Raw genomic sequence first — 24,781 nt, forward strand, 5'->3', positions numbered from 1 at the left:
AGTGGGACAAACTAGTCTTTGAAAAGTTGGGCAGTTGTCTATGTAAAACAAATTCTAAACTCATTCAAAGATATTTTTTTAAAAGAACTTTGACACTTGATTAAGCGGCAATTAATCATTTGGTCCCTGCTTGACAAAAGTCAGAATCTATGAGATCATGTCATTGGCCAACACACACTTAATGATTAAGAAAGATGAACATATCACTTTGAATTGTCAAAAATGTTCAAATCACTGTAAAAAAATATAACCATATATAATTTAACAAATTTCTGGGTTTTACAAGTCATCCATTATGGCTACACTTTCATCCAATTAATTCTGAGTTGTGTTTTTGTTTTGTTTTTAAAAAAACTATCTCTTAGAAAAAGACAACTATAAGATGTTAGGCACATGTATGTGTGATTTTTAATCTTGTGAACTTAACCTTCATACAGCCCTTCCGGTATTTCAAAAACTCTTGGTGGTATTATCAGTCAAATCTGGTTCTCTTTTATCCTGAAGTTTATGTAAATACAGGCCTAACCTTCCCTCTTTATATGACACCATCTCCCATGATTCTCAACCTGTGGCTGGTGAGCAATAGTCAGTGTGCCTGGAACTTCTCCACTGAGAAAGAAAAATGATATTTTTTCTCCAACTCATTTCCATTTTCACAGCCTTCAAAGGTAATCATTCTTCCATACAGAGATGAAAGCTAAAAGGCTCTAATAAGCTTCGGGTTAAGGGACTGCAGCAGACTGACATTAAAGTGTACATACCAACATTTTTTTCCAGATGTCCAAATGGAGGCCCAGTTGGTGGAGTCTGGAGGGGATGTGAGAAGACCTGGAGGGTCCCTCCGTCTCTCCTGCCAAGCTTCAGGCTTCACCTTCAGTAGCTATCAGATGGTCTGGGTGAGACAGGCTCCAGGGAAAGTCCTGGAATGGCTTGCGTGGATAGATAACCCTGCAGATGGGAACACCCAATACTATGCCAATTCAGTGAAAGGCCGTTTCACCATCTCTCGGCACGATGCCTCCAGCATGCTTTATCTCCAAATGAGCAGCTTGAAACCAGAGGACACGGCTGTGTATTTCTGTGCTACAGACTTCACCGTGAGAGGAAGCTATGGTGAAGCCTGACAAAATCCCTCACTGGTTGATGCCTGCTGTCCAAGTTGAGTCAGCTTCCAGGCACTGAATTAAAAACAAAGGCAGTTAGCTCTCCATGCAGATGAGTAGAGCCAATCCCCTTTCATTATCTACTGGTGAACTGGAAAAGCTACTAATATTCAACTGTTAATGGTTCCTTTGATTTGAACTTTTCCTTCTCTCATTTGAAGTTATCAAATTGATGGCTCAGGTGGTGGAGTCTGTAAGGGGTGTGAGAAGTCCTGGTGAGGCCCTCCATATCTCCTGCTGAGCTTCTAGCTTCACCTTCAACACCACAATAGAGATGATAGACCTTTCAGGCTAAGCTTGTCAAAATTTGGAAAATGCTTAACTTGACTGTACTGGTTTGTCTCTCTCTCTCACACACACACACACACACAAACACCTCAGAACAAAACAGAAACAACAAATTGCCTTTGAGCTTTGAGATTAGTACTTTCTAGATGGAGTGATCATCCTCTCACCCATGAAATTGTTGAGTAATATTGGTTAAAATAAACTGACCACAAGAATACTTGCTTAATCATGGGTTCATTCAGATGTATCCCATCTACACCTTTGTTCTTATGCAGATGTTTTATGGGGTCTCTTTCCTTTAGCAATGCATTTGTTTGTGCATTTTATTTTTTAACATCCAGATTAAAATTGCGGAAAACATATTTCTGGCAGAATATCTTTGGAGATTCCTAATCATGCAAAATAACAGAGTTGAAAGGGACCTTGGAGGTCTTCTAGTCCAACCCCATGTATAAGCAGGAGATCCTATTCCATTCTGGACAAATGGCTGTTAAATCTCTTCTTAAAAACCTCAGTGATGGAGCATCCACAACTTCTGGAGGCAAGCTATTAATTGTTCTCACTGTCAGAAAATATCCCCTTAGTTCTAGGTTGGTTCTCTCCTTGACTAATATCCATCCATTGTCTCTTGTCTTGCCTTCTGGTCCTTTGGAAAAAAGATTACCCCTTCTTCTTTGCGGCAGCCCCTCAAATATTGGAACACTGTTATCATGCCCCCCCCCCCCCCAGTCCTTCTTTTCATTAAACTAGACATACCCAATTCCTGCTACTGTTCATGTTCATTCATACAGGTCATGGTTGTCCCAAAGATGCTTTCTTCAAAAGGCAATTGAACTTCCTTAGTTTTTTGTTTCTTTGAAAATATTTCATTTCTCATCCAAGAGAAGAAACTTCTTAAAAAAAAACATGAAAGTCAGATTGTCTTTTGGGAAAAAAAAACATATTTGGGATATACATCTGGCAGATTGTAGGAGAGAAATTTGAAATAAGACACTTGATATAGAATTGCTGATTCAGCAGCTGGCTAATTCATACCCAATTCTTGCACATGCATCTTTAAAGCTTTGGCTACTTGTTCACCTTTCTTTAGGAGATCTCTGCAGATCTCCTGGAACTCAATCATCTCCCCCAGACTCATTTCCACTGTTTAGATTTAGAATACAAGCAGAAATTAAACCTGTTATTGCTCCTCCCCTTGTTTTACACTAGGACGCAGAGTTGTCTGCAAAACCCCATTAAACATTATTTCTCCAGTCCCTGCTTGAAAAATTGCACAGTTCTCTCGGCAGACCCAAGAAGAGTTCCCTCCAATGGTCCTTTGCTAAATGTAGTGCAAATTGAATTGACTTTAGGATGCAGTTACTTTTATTTCCCTTTCTCATTCAACCAGAAAACCACTAAACCATGAGGTGACTTTTGACTTGTTCCTTCTAAGGTATTGAGATGGGCAAAACCTTGATGGATTCTTTATCTTTATGGTAGATCCAGTGGTGGGATTCAAATATGTGAACAACCAGTGGATACTACTTCTGGAAGTCCATTCTGGGCCTGGAGAACAAAAAATTAGCTACCGGTTCTGCTGAAGTGGTGCGAACTGGCTGAATCCCACCACTGGGTAGATCCCAGCAATTAATACAACACTAAGATATCCCTATACTAATCTCTGTCACAGTTTTATCTCTCTGAAAGTCTTTTAAGGCATCGTGGGAAGAGAAACTCATGATAATTACTTCAAAAGCTTAATCGTGAGCAGTACACTAATGAATCATATTTAATATTACCTTTATATCCTGCTCAGACCTATTTATAACGAAGACCTGTTCCCCCCCCCCACACACACACACTTTCTGTTGATTAACTTATAGAATGAAAGTTGGCAGGGCTGTAGAATCTCCCTTTTTAAAAATTGGGAGATTTGTCCAGTAGCATTAATACAACTAAACAAGGGGGTGAGTAGAGGTGTCAACAAATCAGGAAATGTCTTAAAAATTTCGCGTGGCAACATATATTCTCCCAGGGCTTTGCCAGCTGTTGGATATGAACTTATTATTTTAGCTTCTGCAGCAATTACTAGGGACAACTTTAATAAATATTTTAATAAACCTGTACTCATTAAGTGTGGGTTTGATATTCTGATATACTCAAATTTATTTTAGAAATAAGTTATACCAAACGTCAAATGGAATCTGTGCTTCTGTTACTACTTCCATTTATCTCTTGCCTTGGGAAACTATTTCCTAAAATTTTGTATCATTATCTTGTAAACATAACTCTTTCTTTCTTTCTTTCTTTCTTTCTTTCTTTCTTTCTTTCTTTCTTTCTTCTTCCTTCCTTCCTTCCTTCCTTCCTCCCTCCCTCCCTCCCTCCCTCCCTTCCTTCCTTCCTTCCTTTTTTGTCCTTTCTTTCACATCTACATTCATAATTAAACCACAACATTCTGATTCCAGTCATTTTCCCTTGCCATGTTCTATATACCAGTGGTTTGAGGTTACCAACAATTTCCTCACATATGATATGTGCATTTTCTGGTTTTTGAATAAGTATAACTCTTTGGTGCAACATTGTTGGTCTGTATGGCATTCAACCTACAGTTTTGGTCAAGGGAGCTGTCCGCTTTAGTTGCTTCTGATTTACAACATTTGTAAACCCAGTTTCAGCATTCCTGTTGATTTCGAAGTTTTCTCCCTAACTTAAGAATTCCCAGGTTAACTTTTTTTTTTCTATTTGGGTTTGAAAAGCAAAGTTTTGGAAAAACTTTATTTAATCAATGAGTTGATATCTGCATAGTTTTGTTGAAGGTTGAAGAAAACTCTCTTTCATCCTGCATAATAATTCCCCCAAAAAATATACTTCTGATGCTCTAGTTCTAATCTAGCTTTTATCATGAAAAGTGGCTGAGTGACCTTGGATCAGTCACTCTATCTCAACCCAACCCACCTCACAGGGTTGTTGTTGAGAAAGAAAAGGAGGAAGAAGGAGTATTGAAAGGTTGCATTTACAGAGGGATAGAATCAAGATCACGTTTAGTGTTGATACCACTTTATAATGCCTTGGTAAAGCCACCCTTGGAATATTGCATCCAGTTTTGATCACCACAATGTAAAAAAGATGTTGAGACTCTAGAAAGAGTGCAGAGAAGAGCAACAAAGATGATTAGGGGACTGGAGGCTAAAACATACAAGGGACAATTGCTGGAATTCAGTATGTCTAGTTTAATGAAGAGAAGGACGAGGGGTGACATGATAGCAGTGTTCCAATATCTCAGGGGCTCCCACAAAGAAAAGGGAGTCAAGCTATTCTCCAAAGCACCTGAGGGCAGGACAAGAAGCAATGGATGGAAACTAACCAAAGAGAGAAGCAACTGAGAACTAAGAAGAAATTTCCTCACAGTTAAAACAATTAACCAGTGGAACAACTTGCCTCCAGAAGTTGTGAATGCTCCAACACTGGAAATTTTAAAGAAGAGATTGGACAAACATTTGTCTGAAATGGTATAGGGCTTCCTGTCTGATTAGGGGGTTGGACTAGAAGACCTCCAGGGCCCGTTCCAACTCTGTTATTCTATCCTATTCTAAAAGCTTGATGGATTCTTTATCATTATGAAGTGATCCCAGCCATGAATACAACACCAGCATATCCCTGTATCCCTCTATCACAATTCTCTTGCTGAACTTTTATATCTTCTAAGGGATGATGGGAAGAGAAAGTCATGCAAATTCCTTCAAAAACTTGTTCTTGGCTCTTCAAAAGGTTGTACCCAAATGAAGAGTCTTCAGTGTTTCTCTTAGATCCAGGTTCAGAATTCTTTGATTTACAATGAAGATCTTATTTTGTTTGTTTTCCTTTCTTTTGGTGCAAAAATGTAAGTATAAGTTCTAGAAGTGGTTTAGATGGCACACCATAGAGCTCTTATATTCATTCTCATCTTCTCTTTTTTCCAAAGGGGGCCTTCTCAGAGGTTCAGCTGGTTTCAACTGGCGCAGGAGTAGTAAGGCCTGGAGATAATCTCTGGCTGGTGTGTAAAGTGACCGGGTTCTCCCTCCAGACTCAGAACTATGTTTGGCATTGGTTCCGCCAGCCTTTTGGAAAAGGTGTAGAATGGGTTACAGGAATACATGCCTATAATGGGGACAAATGGTATTCTCACTCCATGAAGAACCGTGCCTCAATTTCAGCAGACAACTCCAAGAATGAGTTCTACCTTCAGCTGAATACTGTGTCAGTTGCAGACTCAGCTGTCTATTTTTGTTCCAGAGAAGACACAATGAGAGAAGTTTATTTGGGATCTGAACAAAAACAGGAAACAGTTCTTTGATTCTTATAAGTATGAAATGCAGAGGCAAAGAAGACAGTGGAGATCAGAGAAGAGCAAAGTTGGTCTTCTTTTCAGTCTTTAGCACAATATATAGGTCTTTAGCACTATATATCAGATGAACCCAGAGAGAGATTGATGAATATTTTGCAGCCATAGCAGATCTCCCTTCTTCTTCTTCTTCTTCTTCTTCTTCTTCTTCTTCTTCTTCTTCTTCTTCTTCTTCTTCTTCTTCTTCTTCTTCTTCTTCTTCTTCTTCTTCTTCTTCTTCTCTTCTTCTTCTTTTCTTCTCTTCTTCTTCTTCTTCTTTTCTTCTCTTCTTCTTCTTCTTTTCTTCTCTTCTTCTTTTCTTCTCTTCTTCTCTTCTTCTCTTCTTCTTCTTCTTCTCTTCTTCTTCTTCTTTTCTTCTTCTTCTTCTTCTTCTTCTTCTTCTTCTTCTTCTTCTTCTTCTTCTTCTTCTTCTTCTTCTTCTTCTTCTTCAAACCTAATAAAGCTATTTGCATTAATTTCACATCTCAATTCAGTCTGAAACATTATAACCAACCTAGAGATATAAGTAAGCTGTGGATATAATATTTCATAATATTAACACATTTAAAACATGTTTAAACTTATTCTGCTTTTTTAAACTTATTGAATTCCATTCTTTATATTGAGCCTACTTGAATGATTCTAATAGTGCATACCATTACATGTAAAATCAGTGCTCTTTACATATGTCAATTCTTGTAGGGTTTCAATAAAAATCAATAAAGGAAATTAATGTACAAAAATACATGTATTCATGATAGTATCTGAAATAGATTATAGTACATGATGATTAAAATGATTTAAAAGTCTGTGTTTTGGTGCAGCAATGATCAAAATACATTCCTACAGACAAATATACCCAGAAGCACAGTAAGTGGAAAAAATAGTATAATATTCATTGTAGTATCTGAAATTATAATCTAATTTCCCAGGATTTAAAAAATAATAATTTAAAAGCTGTGTTTTGGTGTAACAATGATCAAAATACATTCCTACAGACAAATATGCCCAAAACTACTGTACATTAAATGGAAAATTTAGTGTAGTTTTGGCGAACTTACAGTAACAGTATGCATCCTTTCAGATTTTTTCAAAAAGTGTTGTTACTATAATCAGCCAACTCTGGTTCTCTTTTATCCTGAAGTATATGCAAATACAGACATAGCCTTCCTCTTTATATGACATCTTCTCCCACCTTTTTAGGCTGTGGCTAGAGAGTAAAAGCCTGTCTGCCTGGAAGGTCTCCACTGAGAAAGAAAAATGTTAATTTTGCTCCAGCTCATTTCCATTTTAGCAGTTATCAAAGGTAATGGTTCTTCCATACAGAGTAGGAACGTAACAAGCTCTAATATGCTTCAGGTTGATGGACTTGAGGAAGCCGGACACTTAAAATGTACATATCAATATTTCTTTTCCAGATGTCCAAATGGAGGTCCAGCTGGTGGAATCTGGAGGGGATGTGAGAAGGCCAGGGGAATCCATTATTCTTTCCTGCCAAGCTTCAGGCTTTACCTTCAGCAGCTATGAGATGAGCTGGGTGAGACAGGCTCCAGGGAAAGGATTGGAATGGCTTGCTTTGATAGATGATCCTGGAGATGGGAGCACCCAATTCTATGCCAATTCTGTGAAAGGCCGTTTCATCATCTCCTGGCAAGATGCCTCCAGCATGGTTTATCTCCAAATGAACAACTTGAAACCAGAGGATACTGCTGTATATTACTGTGCTAGAGGATCACAGTGAGAAGAAGCTACACTGAAGCTTGACAAAATCCCTCAATGTTCATGGCTGCCATCCAAGTTGAGTCAGCTTCCATGACCTCAATTTAAAACAAAGGAAGTTAGCTCTCCCTGCAGATGAGCAGAACCAGCTCTCTCTCATTTTCTCCATTGGCAGACTAGAAAATCTGCTTATATTCAATCAGCTGAATGACACCAATCATTTCTGATCCAGTTTCTCTTTTCTTGGTCACCATATGTGGATGTGTGCTTTACTTCGGAGGTGAAAGAATGGGAATAATGCTCACTATTGCTATTGTAGTGCTGTTTGCTGATTCTGTAAGCCACTTAGAGAGGGTGTGAAGCACTGTCAAGCGGTATATAAGTCTAAGTGCTGTTGCTATTGGACTTAAATGATATCCCTGCTGTTTTTTAAAAAAAATCAGTGATAACTGTGATTCTATTCATTAAATTCTGTTCAGTTTGTTTTCTTTCTTTTCCCCTTTTCAGGTATCAAATCAGAGGGACAGGTGGTAAAGGCTGAACAGGATGCGAGAAGGCCTGATGAGTCTCTCCCTTTGTTATGCCAAGTCTCCATCTTCACCTTCAACAGCTATGATACTGATAGAGAATATTTTAGGCTTGGCATGTCCAAATTTCAGAAAATGTTTAAGTCGATTCTTCTGGCATGTCACAATTAACTTCCACCCCCATAGAAAAAAAAGAGAAACAATTCTCTATATCTCCCCCATTCCCCATTTAGGATCCTGGGCATAGATATTTGGTGGCAATGCCAATTCTTGGCCTGAATCAAGGCACAAGCAGAAACTTCAGCCTTAGCACTACAGTTGCTATCCAAAAAGGCTGCCTTGCACCATTTCCCATAATTGCCCCAAGGCCCAGTACTGTTGTGGATCTGCCATATATAATTTTCCTTCAGACTTTGTTCTCTTTCTGTTGACAGGCACTGGCTCTCCAAGGCTGTTCCAGGTCAAACAATAACCATAGTAATAGCATTTAGATTTATATACCACTTCACAGTGCTTTACAGCTCTCTCTGAGCACTTTACAGAGTCAACACAATGTCCCCAACAATCTGGAACCTCATTTGACTGACCTTGGAAGGATGGGTGGCTGAGTTGAGCCGGTCAGGATCGAACTGCTGGCCGTGAGCAGAATTAGCCTGCAATACTTCATTCTAATCACTGCACTACCACAAGCCCTTCTTCATTCTTGAAGCGACTTGAGAATCAGAAGCTTGTAGTTCTTTTCATGTGTTTGTTTTGTATTTTTTTCTTATATGTTTTTAGAGGGGTGTAATGGCTCAGCAGTTAAATACGGTGAGCTTTTCAGCTGGGGTGCTGACAGCTGCGTTTGAGACCTGAGCTCTGTGCAATGGGGTGTGCTCCCATTACTTGCCCAGCTCCTACCCACCTAGCAGTTTGAAAGCATGAAAATGCAAATAGATCAATAGGTACGACTTTGGTGAGAAGGTAAGAGCATTCTATCCACCTCTGGTGTATAATCATGCTGGCTGTATTACCACAGAAAATGGACAACACTGGTTTTCCACAGCCAAGAAATAGAGATGAGCACTGTGTCCAGAAATCAGACATGACTAGACAGGGAAATTTTTATCTTTTACTTTTGTATTTTTTATCCATGAAATATAACAGACTATCAAAAAAAGCAACATTATTATAAATGGTGTGTTTATAATGATAAAACTTTATACATTATAGAAACCTCATTTAGAAAAGAAACTAACTAAAAAATTACTCAGTGCCTTGACCATATAGAAATGTATAGTTCTACTTGCCCCAAAGCCAAAAGATTCTGGTCAAGAATGCACATATGGTTTGTTGGGAGAAGGAGTTAAAGTGTGTTATGGTTTTGATTGATAGTATAGTTGATTAATGTTAGTTAGGTTATGTTTGTTTATTTTATTTTTTATCCTGTAATCAGCTCTGGGAAGTGGGGGAGGGGGGAAGGGGTGGGGGGTTTATATTGTAATAAATTTATAAAATTTTTAAATAAAAAAAAGAATGCACATATGGTTAGAGAAAATTACTAAAAACATATAGATTTTAAGCCAGAATTATTTTTGTTAGACATAATTATAGGAAACTATGAGAAAGAGTGTATATATCTAATTTTATATGTATTAACTGCAGCAAGAGTTGTATTCACTCAACATTGGAAAAATGAAGATTTACCAATAGAGGAAGAATTAATTAAAAAAAAATAGATTGTGCATAAATGGATAGATTGACACTGAAAATGAAAGAGAAAAAAGATTCAGTATATTTTAGAATATGGGATACTTTTTACCAATGGCTAGAAAAATGAGGTAGAGAGAAAGGAATTTAACATATATTTGTAAGTTAAATGTTGGAAACCCAGACAATATGTTGTTGATAAAATATTAAGCCATTTTAGAATATGAAAACATTTCAAAAGTAGATTATCAGCACACTTACCACCCATTCCTTAATATTAGAAAAATGTTTCTATCCACTTCCAATTGTTCAACAGATTATGGTAAAGTAAAGCCGTGTTTAGAATAATTATCTTTTAAGAAAAATATCTCAATATCCCAGTTTTATTGAGCATTGTTTAATCCATCATGGGGCTGTACCAATAGTATTTGGTTTATTCAATTTCTGGATAGTGGAATTGAGTTTGAACCATTTCCATTCAGTATTGAGATGTTATATTTCATTTTTGATAGGCATTTTATGGAAATTCTATCTGTTTTTCTGCATTCCTTTAAACAGTCCATACTGTTATGAAGAGTGTTTAAGAAAATAAAAGCAATACAACTTTTTTTAAAAAAACAAAAAAGTAAAGAAAAGTAACCAATAACCACTAAACAATTCCTAGTAGTTAAAGTAATATAATTGAATTGAGTTACCTCTTTGATCAATGATTTCTTTGATCTACAATCAAAGAAATGTGGAGAATAAGAACTGAGAAGTCCTTTTATTAGTAGGGATATGTAAATTCGGGTACAGTTTCCTTTTTAAGTGAAGCAGCTTTCTCTACGGGCTAAATGCAGAAACCTTTAGAGTTTATGGAGGTTTGAATGCATTCCACAGAATTCTCCTCTGACTGATCAAAGATGACTTTTTGGCTAAGCTTGGCATTCTTGCTCACAATTCACAGAGGTAAATTTTCTCATGCAAAAAGAGGATTCTTCTTTTCTGGTTGCAGTTATGCTTATACAACCTATTTGCCCCAGGAGCTGTTGATACAGCTGGAAATGACAATTCAGAATCCAAATGGTCCCATTTTCTTCCTATACTTGATCCATTAGGGTAGGTTGTCTCAAAGGTGCTTTTTCAAAAGGAAACTGGACTATGTTTTTCCTTGAGGAAGAAGACCTTTTGCTTCTCATCCAAGAAGTTTCATCAGTTCTAACTGATGAAGAATTATCAGAACTATCAGAATGGATGAAGTTTTGCTTCTTCCTCAAGGAAAAACATAGTCTAGTTGCCTTTTGGAAAAGAACCTTTGAGACAAGCATGATTGAGACTCTCCATAGATATTAGGGCAGATCCATCCTAAGTTTCCTCCTTCAACAATTGAGCCACTGTGGGCTCCTGCCTGTCATGTCTGATTGTCTCTTCCGCCTGTTCCTCAAGATCCTCCATATCTTCCATTAAAAATGAAGACCATCTCTAAGATCAGAACTCATACCTGATTATAAAACTCTGGCCAGAAAATGTTATTTTCATGGATGGTGAGTACTTGTTCTTCAAAACCTTGAAGATTCAGTTCTCCAAGTTTCATTCTAATAAAGGAGTTGTTGGGGAATATGACCAAATTGACAATATCAAATTCAGCAACCAGCTCTCTCTTTTCATTAAAAGACACTGTTTCTCCAACTGAGTTGTTAAACCCAATGCTTGAAAGAACTGGGTGGAGCTAGATGAAAGAGGAAAAGAGAAGTTGATGGATTCAAGAGATATCTCCCGAGGTACTTCAAATATAGAGAATTTGGGGCAAGAATTCTCAGTAGATACAGGTGTTGTATAGTGATGCAGAACTGGAAAAGGGGGCTTTGAAAATGTGTAATTCAAAATAGCCATAACTTTCACTGCTATTTTCTGCAAATAATTGGCCGTCTCCAGTCTGACGTTTTCATGAGACTTGCAAGGACAGCTTCTATCCTTCTTCCAAATTACTCTTGGATATTTCCATGAATTGATACACAGCTCAGTGCATTCTTTCACATCCATTTAATTTGTTTGTGACTTTATTACACTGTACCTTACTTCAAGATTTCATTAGGCAATCATACGAAGCAGAAATCTTTCAACTCTTATGCTATATTACCGGAAAATCACAAGTAGTTCCTTTGCATATATACCAAACCCTCTTTTGAATTCTCCTAGACCTTGGAGTGATGTGATACTTCAATGAGTAAAATCACTATGCATCACCTGGACAAAAAGAACTGTTTCAGTTCTGTGGGAGCAAGTTATAGCTTTATAAAGGACTGTTGCTGAAATATTACCTGCCAAGGTTGGAGATCATGAAAACTTTGGCTTCCCACTATTTCTCTGTATGGAGATCTAGATGATAACATAGCATGTAGAGCATGTGCTATGGAATAGACTGCATTGTACACACTGTAACTGTGACCAGTCATGCTCGTCTCAAAAACAGGGCTAGGAAGATCTCCTAACTTCTCGTTGCCATTGCATATCCCAGAAACATCATCTGCTTCTTGCAAATTTGGAAATGAACACTCGAAGGCCTGCTCCCAGAATTTCTTCAGAAAGCCACCTCCATCTTTCTTAAAAGGCTTTATGTTCTGAAGGTAGGCTTGAAACCCTAGAGGCTTATTTGAATGAATAGAGAAGGAAATAGTCCCTTGGAAAATTCTAAAAAAATTACGAGTAATGAAGGATGTGACTGTAAAATCAATCTGGAAAGTTGTAATCCATACCTTTCCAAGAGATATGTTTGCTCCATATTGAAGATCTGCTAGAGGCACTAAAGTACTCAGCCACAGAAGAGTCATACTTTCACCATAAATGATGCATGCTCTAGCTTGCCTATCCATGAAGGTTTGATAGATAATTGATGCCATATCTCCAAGTTCATCAAGTGGAAGAAAGAGACCTTGTTTAGGGAGCATTCTTCTGAAAGCAGAACAGATTCCATTTTCATGCAACATCTTTTCCAAGATGTCCAAGAATTGTTGGCCTGTGTCATCATCCACAGCAAGGAGCCCAACCCATGTCCATCTGAAATGTAGAAGCAATTGAACCATACCCTTATACAGGAGACTTTCATTTGGGACCATGCGATAAAAGGAAAGAGGATGTGTTTTGTCTTCTGAGGCAAATGAACCATAACTAAGCTAAAAAGAAATGTAAGATTTTTTTAAAAAAATGATACATGAAAAAAAAACAAGGAACATCCATTTACTTTATTTCAGAAACTACATTTAGATAATCAATCCATGAATCAGTCACTCTCTTCATCAGTTCTTCCTGCTCTTTTTTAAAACCAGTATAACCCTAAACCTAACCCAATATAACAGGAAAAGGAATGCAATTATGGCACATTAAAAATATTAGTCAACATTAGTTTTTACCTGTGGAATCTTGTAGAGATTTAAGAAGTCTGCCATATGGGTTGAGATGTCCAAACTCATTCCGCCAATGACAGCCATAAGATGTCTTTCTGGATCACATTTGTAATTTGGGAGGAATCTCTGTGATTTGAAAAGCAGGTCAAGGGTGGTCCAGTAGGTCATACGTGCATCATAATAGCTATCATATATGTGAAATCCTAGTGTTAGATTTGGCAAGATGTTTGCATTTTCATTGATCTCATTCACAGCAAATGCCAAAGTCAGAACATGCTGATAGAACTTTGTCACCATCCTGCAAAGACAAGTATATAGCCAAATTATGCAGTGGATGCAGGGCTGAAAGAAGTAGAATTTCTAGACTATTTGTTTAGAAAAAAAATACTGGGTTGAAGAAGAATTAAAATGTATAATAGTTGGAGAAAATAGGCAGAGAGATCTTGTTGACTCATTTTCAAAGCATTAGAACAAGGGATCATCCAATGAGAGTGGGTATCATTGGAATAAAAGATATAATTGGAAGGCAATATAGAACAGAGTCAGAGAAGGCATTCTTTTACATAACATGTACCTGAATAGTGAGATTAATTTATTACATGATCTGGTGACGACTACTGAATATGGTAGCATCTCAAAATAAATTCATGGAGGACAGCTATGCAAGGAGGCTATTTTCCTTTTGAATAATCATGAAGATTTATGATTTAGAAAACTTTCTAAGCAACTTTTTATAACCATTAATGAAATATGGTGAACAAATTTTCAAAACCTGAGAATTGAACATGCTTATGTATTATTTGTTCAATGCCAAAAGCTGTATTTGGTCCTTGAGTTGGATGGGAAAGGATGAACTCCATTCATTTATTTATATATTTATTGATCAAATTTATCAGCCACCCAGTTCATGATTCAGGCAACTCAGAGCACGAATCAGATACGCAGTGGCAGAATAAGTAGAACCAAAATTAAATGCAATGTAACTTATATTAAAATCTAAATAATTACATATAGCTGATTTTCCCTAGTTCATGATGCTTTTAATTATTTTCCCTATCAAGGATGGTGGTAAAGTGCTTTGAATGTAGATCATTTCAGATGGATTGTATTAATAAGAAGAATGAAAGAAGAAACAAAGAATGGGAATATGAATAAGAACAAAGAGGATGTGGTGAAAATTTGAAACCAGTGATAATAATGATGATGGAAGTATTGCACAATATAAATTGAGAATACAGCTGTTCTTATTAAAATTGTGGGATATTATACAGTGGCCTTTCAGTCAAGTTCAGATTATCTGTATGAGTCATCCATGAAGTTTTCTTGGCATAATACCGAAGCAGATCTTTAGATATTTTATTTTTAACCTTTTATCCTTTGTATTCCCTGGCACCCCCTATCTAAGCCCTAACCAAGACTGACCATCCCATCTTCTGTGGTTCTCCATTTTGCCCTGTAAAAGGAAAAATCCACAAATCACATCCTAGTCATTCCAGCATATTACTGAAATTCCAAGCTCGCATGAATTAGGAAAAATACATACATACATACAGAGAGAGAGAGAGAGAGAGAGAGAGAGAGAGAGAGAGAGAGAGAGAAATAACCTTACACTGCAAGTTCAATATCTAGGTCCACATAAGGATATCGCTCAAAGTTAACTGCAGGGAAAAAGCAAATTATTTGAGAAGCCATGCCACCAATATTGAGATCCCCAGGTTTATGCCATTCATGAGGAACCGGTTGCACCTCAAGCAAAGGACAGTTCTTGCTGGACTTTGTGCATGATATTTGGGGCAACAGCAGGAGCAATACTACTAACATCAGAGCCCATGAGAAGACCTTTTCTCTGGACATAGCCATTGCTGCCTCATCCCTTGCATTGGCCACTTCCACCCAAGTTGCACTGAAAGGGTGAAGACCTGGCTTGGAAAAGGGTCTCAACCTTAACCTGAATATCAACATCCTTGAGAATGCATTAGTCCCTGAATGAATGCTGCAGAATAATTTGAAGGAACCGTAGTTATGTGTTACAGAACTGTGTCTCTTCTGCTCCTGATTATGGCTATGGCAGATAAAACCTGGGGGAATTTGTTAATCACATCTTAAGCTGAAGAAGAAATGGTTTGTGGTTTCTGTATTATTTTCCAGAAAGTTGTTGGCATTGTGCCAAAGCAAATTAATGGTTGAAAATTTCAAGGATCATAATTTGGCCTCAGGGCGTATATTAGACAGCTAATTATTTTTTTCCCATTCTTATCTCCTCTTTTTCTTTCTGTTTGTTTTCAGGCAGAGAGTTGGGAAATAAGAATTGAAATAATATGTGTATCTAAAGTTGTGTAAGGAAGGTAAATCATGTATGTGTAATAATGTTATCACTCAATTGGCATGACTTAGGAATGTGCATCTGATATTATGACACCGTAGCAACCCACCATAACAGACTTGTCTTCATCTTGACATTATCACCGTTTTTATTATCAACATCTCTCATTTTTAGGATTTCAGCTATCTTTCATCTGCTTATTTGAAATGTTATTCTACCAATTAAATTTCAGGTTTAGATTCTCCAAATTTAAAATCTTTGAAAACACAAAGCAACCACTTATCTTTTTATTCACAGACCAAAAGGCAGTGCACCCTTACTCAGCAACTACTGATTCAACCACATTTTTTTCTGATTCTAAAACTAACAAACAAAATAAGTCTTTGGTTCTTGTTTCATGTACAGTATGAATTTGATATCAGTCAATCAATAAGGTTTCCTATAGATATAAACATTTTTTTCTCAGAAGAATCATTAACACACTGACACACACACACACACACAAACTGAAATATATACAAATACTGTTATTTATTTATTATTTATTTATTTCCTTGTTTATTATAACTTTTTTGTATCATCTCTTCTTTAGAAATGAAATATGAGAAAGCTATCAACAATATATAAATCAACTCAGGTTGTAATGAAAAATATAATCTAAAGCAATTTAAATGTTGCCAAATAAAAGCAGCACATGAGACCAATAAAATCTCATGTAAGATATTATTCCAGATCTTAAGAAACCAAATCTCAATTGGTCATCTCACTAGGGCAGAAATATAAATTCATTTTCAAAAATATCAGATTCATGTTAAAGTTTTGAAAGTTATTTTTGATATTTTTTGAACTACAGTTATGAGTGATTTAACAGCAATGCTAACAATGAAAAAAATATTTCCTAAAAATATTCCATCCGAGATTACATTATGACATCCTCGTAAAGGTCAAAAAGATAATCATCTTAATTGCAGTAAGTAGCAGGACAGCATGAAACTCATCAATCTTTTTAACAATGGAATTGACTTACACATGAATATAATTTCTGTTCAAATTTGCTTTTCACCAATAGAAACAAATAAAGGTTCAAATAAAATTTCCACCGGTTAGCTCAAGTGGTAAAGAAAATGCAGTTCAGAGTTCCTATCCAACAGTTAATTCTTTAGGTGTCATCCCAGTCATCACTCTATAGGTTCAGTAGGATTTAATAATGAATAATTTTACAAATAATTTTGCATTAGAAAGTGGTTCTTTGTTGAAACTTACAATTATATAATTAAACAAAAGTACTTTATTATATTTATTTTTTTCATATATTTGTTGGGTGATCTCAAATAATAAATGATAAGCAGATATACTGGTTATGAAAGACAGTTATTTGATGTCAATCATAACATAAAGCAATAGGATGCAATTACATTGGTTTATTAGTTGTCCTTATCAATCCCTCCTTATTATTCAGCTCAGGTCTCAGCAGGATAATATAAACTTTTGGAGAAAAGATACAAAATAATAGGGCAGCCCCAGAGGCCAAAATGGAAAAGATCTCCACAGCTACCATATATTTGCCTTTAGTGCTCAAATAAGTTGGGATAAAAGTTAGCCAAACACTGCAAAACATGAGCATGCTAAAAGTGATGAATTTGGCTTCATTGAAAGCATCTGGCAGATTTCTAGCTAAGAAAGCCACTATGAAGCTGATGATGGACAGAAGTCCCATGTAGCCCAAGACAAAGTAAAACATAAAGGTAGAACCTTCATTGCATTCTGCTATCATCTCGCTTGGCAGGGATTTCATGTCCAACCTGGGGTATGGAGGAGCAATGGCAAGCCATACAGTGCAAATGTTACCTTGAATGAGAGAGCAGGAAAGGATAATGGTGTTGGCCAGACTTTTTCCCACCCACCTCCTCACATTGGATCCTGGTTTAGTGGCCATGAAAGCAAGAACCACAGTGCTTGTTTTGGCCAACACACAAGAAACTGCTACAGTAAAGATGATACCAAAAGCAACATGACGAATGAGGCAAGTGACTTTGTGGGGCTGGCCAAGGAATAAAAGAGAGCAGAGGAAGCAGAGCAGGAGAGAGGAAAGAAGAATATAGGTGAGTTCTCGGTTATTGGCTTTGACTATGGCTGTATCACTGTGTTTAATAAAAGTAATAAACACCAAGACCGTGACCAGTGAAAAACAAAGGACAATTGAGACTAAACCCATTCCTAATGGTTCTTCATAGGAAAGAAAGGTTATTATTTTGGGGAAACAGCTGTCATTGCTCTGGCTTCGATACTGATCATCTCGGCACTGCATACATTCATCTGTGTCTGAAAAGAAAAGGGAGAAAAATTGTCAAGAAAAATAAGTGTATCTATTAGACTTTGACTGGATCAGAAGCCAAATGAAAACAGCTTACTTCATAATAAGAATAGAATAGAATAGAATAGAATAGAATAGAATAGAATAGAATAGAATAGAATAGAATAGAAATAAGGAATAGAATAGAAATAAGGAATAGAATAGAACAGAACAGAACAGAATAGAATAGATTTATTGGCCAACTGTGATTTGACATATAAGGAATTTGTCTCCAGTGCATAAACTCACAGTGTATATATTAGCAGCAAGTAATAGATCATAGATCATACATCATAGTTACAATCATTGATCGTAAGTTACAAACAACAACTGATAAAGCATAAGAATCCAATCCGATGGTGACAGCATGGGGAAAAAACCAAATTTATGTCTAATTGTTTAAAGCAGCATCCTGAGGGGAGAAGTTGAAATAGATTATGTTTAGGATATGAGGGTTCTGTAAGTATTTTCTCAGCCTTCTTTTTTGGTTCATGCAGTATACAGATTCTCAATGAAGGCAGGCTGGTTGTGATTGCTTTTTCTACAGTCCTACCTATTCATTGTTTTTGGTTACTGTTCCAAATCAGACAGTTATATAGGAACCATTGTAATAAAATATCATACTGACTGTCAGAAAATGGAAGAGTATGTTGAGCCTCTTAGGCTGTGTCTGTTATTGAATTGGAAGCCAAATCAAGACAGCTCAGTTGAATACCATGGAGGAGCCATCAAAGTTCCTTGTCTTTATTTTCAAAGACAAGCCACAACCTGTGAAGGAATACCAGACTGACTCTCAGAGTGATATCAGAATATCAACAAATGCTACAAAAAAAAACCAAAAACCCAACAACAACAACAACAACAATATAATTTACTAGATTTTATCATACTTAAGTAGAAATGGATAGAATATCTGGATGACTTTCACAACTATTTTACTGTTTTTTTTTCCCAAAAGTAAGCTCTCCCCAGAAAGTAACTCCCAGCTGATTTTTGGGGGGGTTAGGCCTAATATAATGCAGGGAAACAAAAGGAGTTTGTGGGGGGGAGTCAATCAATCAATTCTATGTCACTTACCTGTCTTGTTGGAGATCTTTCCTTCTGGACAAGGTGAACAGTCATAGCAACAAAATTTCTGCCCTTCCTTCTTTTGTTTCTGAAACCCCGGTGGGCATGAGTCACTACACACAGAAATAGGACATACCTGTCCATAAAAATCAAAAGAGTTGTAAGGAAGCTGATAGCATTTAGTTATTGTGGAGGGCATACACAACTGAAAATCAGGAAATAAGTAATTGGTCAACATAGATGAGCATATGTGTAGTATATACTATAATGTAAGCATGTTTTTTAAAGTGGACTAAAATTGTATTATGTTCCTATTTAAATATATATTGCTTTCAAAATATTGTTACTAGAAATAATAGTAATATTTAATAAAGCAATAACAATACTGAATTTATACTAGCACTGCAACCAGAATGGACAACTCGTCTTGGCCAACTCACCCTGGCCAATTCATCCTGGTCATCTCACCATGGGACAATTTGCTGGAGGACAATTCAACATAGGATAAATCAAGAGAGGGACAAGTAGAATTGCAGCTCACCCCAGCCTTGAAGATTTCTAACTTGAGAAGGTTCAAATCTAAAGCAAGACAAGACCAGCTGCAATTCACTTGTCCCTCTCTTGAATTATCCTACATTGAATTGTCCCACAGTGAGCTGTCCTGTGGAGATTTGTCTGTTGCCAATTAATGAATGTCAACAGTAAAAATTTGGCAGCCATAATGTGCCTTATTGTTTTCATCTTGTCATTAGAGTAAGTGAGAGAGGGAGAGATGAGGCTTTGAATGGGCTAGTTAGAGAAATGAAACCTCTCCAGTTCTGCAGACATTTGCTGAAACACAGACGTGTGGAAACTTTTTGAGGACATTCTAACCTTGGGGATGAAGGTAACAGAAGGTTCTCAAAACAACAGAAAGGGGTTTACATGCACCACATGGACAACTGGGAGATTTGGCTGGGAATGTCATTGTTATATGTTTTGGGTAGATATCTTGGGATTTTAGAGTTAGTTTTCCTTCACCTATGCCATGTCATGTATTCAATAAAACAGCAAGAACTTCAGAAATGAAAAAAATCCGGGACTTTATTTTAAATACTCAAGCTGGACATTGACAACCAGAGTGAGACAGCTGGGGCTAGTCAACCATGGTGAATTGTCCTAGACCCCACTGCTATATCTTGTGGCATGGACAAAGTTTACAGTAGTGGAAATGTGTAACCACCAATGGTTTGTCTTATTGAAGTTAAATCTGTCAAGGAAATCTAAGAATGCATACCTGATTAAAGGAGCTTGGCCATTCAATAATTTCATCATCTATGAAGAATTGTTCTCTTTCAAAAGCCATTGGTTTTAACCATCCAATTTTGACTTTACGGAAGGAGTTATTTGCAAATAAAATCATGTGCATTATATCAAATCCAGCAACAATTTCTCTTTTTCCATTAAAATTAATGTTCTCTCCTGCTGAATTGTTAAATGATATCCCTTGAAGAAATGCATGTAACTGGAAGGAGGGAAAAAATAGTAGAGGGATAATAAAATTAAGTGTACAATGTCATTTCATGACATGTTGGAAGCAATTAAATTCAACACAATTTATTCTAGGAGATTATTTTATGTATGATAGGATGATCTCAAAGATCTCTTTCTAATTGCCAAATTCTGTACCATCAAGTTATGCTGTCAAAATTTCATTATTATTGAACAATGGGACAAAGTCTAATACATCTTTGGGTATAGATGAAGTAGATACTTTAATTAATTTTGTGGGCAATTTAATTTGATTAAATTTATGGACAGTCTTTGACCCTGATACATATTGTTGCTTTTATCTGTAATTTTTATATCAGTGATGTATCAAATGCAGGCACCATACCATGAATCCCAGTTACCATTGCTGTCTATAGAATTATAAGTTCAAAAAAGGATGAATGATAAATATAGAAGGGACGGAGGGAGGGAGGGAGGGAGGGAGGGAGGAAGGAAGGAAGGAAGGAAGGACCAATGTACGAAAATAGCTAAGTCCAGCAGGCAAGAAATTTAAGCTGTAGCCCCAACCCTGTCTCAGAAATTGAAATGGATGCAATACTTCACTTAGATCTTAAGAGTTATTCCCTTCTATTCACATATAGACAATCCTCTCTTGCGAGTTAAGACATAAGTCTCCTCCCAATTCCTGATTTCCAGTAACAGAGTGACAGATGGCTTATAAAAGTGAAAGCTATCCAGTTAATAAGATATTTTAGAGAAACGTTCTTAATATATAATTGTTTTCTGCTGACATGGGCTGCTATGGCCTTAAGAACAGATTCTCTCTCTCTCTCTCTCTCTCTCTCTCTCTCTCTCTCTCTCTCTCTCTCTCCCCTCCATAAATGCCCCAGGGCTTTAATTAGAGTTAGGAGGAATCTGTCTATCTATCTATCTATCTATCTATCTATCTATCTATCTATCTATCTATCTATCTATCTATCCATCCATCCATCCATCCATCCATCCATCCATCCATCCATCTACCCATCTATCTCAAAATTTGGCTATTGTAGAGCAAACAAATTGTTCTACATCCTTTTGGAGTCCAATCTATTTTCAATGTTCTATAATAAAGCTGAAAGAGATGGTCATTTTTAACACCATTTGTACACTTAAGACTCTGTGAAAAGAAATTGTTGGCAGCCAGGAAAGGAGGGGGGGAAGGAAGATAGGAAAATGGTAGTAGATTTCCATGAAATTTTGGTTTATTTTTCTTCCAAGATTAACAAACAGAACAACAACAACAAAAAAAATACTGTGAGAAGACATTGCATGAAAAAAGTCAGAGATTCCCTCCCCCCAGAACTTTGTTTTTTTCTCATTTGGCAGATAAATGTACAAATTGGGAATTTCCACTGGTTAGACCAAAATTCTGGATTATTAATTGATTCTTAAATTTATTTGCCTCCCATCTCACCATCGTGTGACTCTGGGTGGCTTAATATTATCTTGTATTATTAATTCATATATTCAGTCTGTTTCCCTATACTGCTTTTCTAGTCCTAGTTCTATAAGATTTTAAAATATTGTTTCATTATTTTCTATTCTATTACACTCTATTTTAACCATTCATTAAAATATTGCTGCTGGACAACAAATATTTATCTATGACAGCTGACAGTGATTACAGATTATAGTCTTCATTAACAACTGCCTCATTTACTAAATATTTACAGTTACAATAATGCTAAAAAAATTACTTTGCCACCAGTTCTCATATTTACAACCTTCAGAAGTCTGTAAAGCAAAGGAAAGTTGAAGTAATATCATATTGATTGTTTTCCTTAACATCCGAGTTGCAGTCCCAATTGTGGTCGTTAATGAAGACTGCCTTTATTAATTAGTGATTAAAATATTTTTTCTCTAATAAGGCAAGTATTTGGTTTGTTATAAAAGCAATAATGGACATAAGTCCCCAGGATGCAGCTATTAATTCTAATCATCAATGATTGGATACATTGATATGCTAGTTAATTTCTGGCAGCAGGATCATTGAAATTATCAGAGATTAGACAACCATTTGTCTGGGATGATATAGGGTTTCCTGCCTGAGCAGGGGATTGGACTAGAAGACCTCCAAGGTCCCTTCCAACTCTGTTATTCGGTTATATCATTCTGTTATGGGAATATTACCTGCCAAGGTTGCATGTCTTCAAACTCAGATCTTTGCTCCCCCATTCTTACTCTGTATTTAGTCTTTGATGAGTGCATTGCATGAAGAGCATGGGCTACCGCATAGACAGCATTGTAAATACTGTAGCTGTGGCCATTCATTCTCACGTCAAAAACAGATTGAGGAGGCTTAGCCAGGTTCTCCTTCCCAGTACATAGTTCATCCTGCTCCAATGGTTCCCCAGAGTTTGGAAATGAACATTCAAAAACCTGTTCCCAGAACAACTGGACAAAACCATCACCTTCAGGCTTGTATGGATTTTTCTTCTGAAGATATATCTGAAATTCCTGAAGTTGCTTGGAATGAATTGCGAAGGATATGGCACCCTGGAACATTTGAAAATCCATCCGTCTGGTCACTCCTGTTACTGCAAATTCCATCTGAGCTGTCATGATCCACACCTTCCCAAAATATGCGTGATCAGAAACTAGAAGAGTATTATAGGTAATTAACCACATAAGATTCATGGTATCTCCATAGATGATAAATGCTCTGGCCCTCTGATCCATAACAGATACATGGAGATTTCCAAATGTACCCATATCATCACTGGACAAGACACGGCCTTGGCGTGGAAACACCTGAACGAAGGCTAAACAGATTCGATACTGGGAAAACAATGCTTCCATGCTTTGCAAGAAATATTTTCCACTATCATCATCTCCTGTAAAAAGACCCACCCATGTCCAGCCAAAGTGTAGAAGCAAACGGATAATTCCCATGTACTGGTTTTCATCATTTGGGACCATGCGATAAAAAATAGGATCCTTGGGTTTTACAGTGTCCTCAGGAGCAAATGATCCATATGTGAGCTTAAAGGCAAAGTGCATGGTGCATTTTTATAAATCAATCATACCTGCAGAAATGAAATTCTTACCTTTCAATTTCCCTTTGCTAAAATTTAAAATTTTGCCTTTACCTATTTAACAGAGATGCAGAAATATGAACAACTTGAATTAGAAAGAAGGATTCTGAACCTCTCTAATCCTCCCAGGAGTCCTTATTTCTCAAATTCACTAAGCTTAATTTCTTTCATTTTCTAGCTTCTCTTTTCTATTTCAAAACCACCTGTGCGATGAATATAACATTAATAAAAGTAGCAAAAGCTGATCTCTGCAGATATGCATCATCCTCACCTGTGGAATCTTGTAGAGTCCTAAAATATCTGCCATGTGAAAAGAGGTGTCAGATGCAAGACCTCCCACAACAGCAATTAGGTTTTTAGGGAGTCCACATGCATAATTAGGAAGAAAATGGTGCAATTTAAAGAGCAAATTGAGAAGATTGTAATAGGTCATCCTCTGATCATAGTAGGTGTCATAGATGTGGAATCCCACTGTGATATTTGGCAAAATTGTTGGTGATTTGATGATTGTATTTACAGCAAATGCCAAAGCCAAAGAATTCTGGTAGAACTTGGTCAGCATCCTGCAAATAGAGTTGCAAGGCCTTTTACATATGAAATTAATCATCGTGACCAGCACAACTCTTGGGCTGATGCAATGTGATCAGAATTATGAAGATGAATTAAGGTTAAGACTAACAGAATAACAGAGTTGGAAGGGACTTTGGAGGTCTTTTAGTCCAGCCCCCTGCTCAGGCAGAAAACCCTATACCATCCCAGACAAATGGCTGTCCAGTCTCTTCTTAAAAACCTCCAGTGTTGGAGCACCCACAACTTCTGGAGGCAAGTCGTTCTATCGATTAATGATTCTAAGTGTCAGGAAATTTCTCCTTAGTTCTAGGTAGGTTTTCTCCTTGATTAGTTTCCATCTTAATGGATGGAAAAGAGGGGAGCAGATAAACTGAGAGTGCATTCAATATATGCATTATGAAATTCAACTGAGTAGGAACCAATATTTAGAAATCAGTGAAATACCTCCAACCATAATACATGTGGTATTAAAAGTGTTCCCTGAACAAACAAACCAAATGAGTATTTCTCAGGGAAAAGATTTTCCAATCCTGCAGTCAATGACTTTCCAAAAACTGAATCATGGCCTATTTTTATAAAACTATAGGAAAGAGTTCTAAAAAAATGTGTCTTTATCATAATTTTTAATGTTCCCTTCTCTCCCTTTCTCTCTTTATCCAGAATAGAATAGAATAGAATAGAATAGAATAGAATAGAATAGAATAGAATAGAATAACTTGTTAATTTCTACATAGAGAAAAGCATGAAATAGTTAGTCTGGTTGCTAGTCAGTCTTAACTAATTAAGTT

At 36.7% G+C, this 24,781-nt stretch overlaps 1 protein-coding gene and 1 gene segment (V, D, J or C); one reads left to right on the plus strand and one right to left on the minus strand.

Moving 5' to 3' along the window:
- The first annotated feature begins 7,030 nt into the window (after positions 1–7,030).
- LOC120300436 lies at positions 7,031–8,053 on the plus strand. The segment is given in 3 exon segments: positions 7,031–7,099; positions 7,212–7,530; positions 8,020–8,053. Coding segments are annotated over 3 exon segments (399 nt in total).
- Positions 8,054–8,246: 193 nt separating this feature from the next.
- On the minus strand, positions 8,247–23,307 carry LOC120300441 (vomeronasal type-2 receptor 26-like). Its single transcript, XM_039326455.1, has 9 exons — positions 22,519–23,307; positions 20,132–20,359; positions 18,865–18,991; positions 16,850–17,756; positions 13,118–13,409; positions 12,029–12,880; positions 11,209–11,436; positions 10,424–10,448; positions 8,247–8,314 (listed from the first exon to the last, which is right to left on the minus strand). Exons 1-9 carry the CDS (start codon positions 23,305–23,307, stop codon positions 8,247–8,249), a joined length of 3,516 nt encoding a protein of 1,171 aa, XP_039182389.1.
- Between the last annotated feature and the right edge of the window lie 1,474 nt (positions 23,308–24,781).

This window comes from Crotalus tigris, unplaced genomic scaffold, assembly GCF_016545835.1.
Source record: "Crotalus tigris isolate CLP2741 ecotype Arizona unplaced genomic scaffold, ASM1654583v1 scf7180000017614.5298720, whole genome shotgun sequence".
NCBI classification, from domain to species: Eukaryota; Metazoa; Chordata; class Lepidosauria; order Squamata; family Viperidae; genus Crotalus; species Crotalus tigris.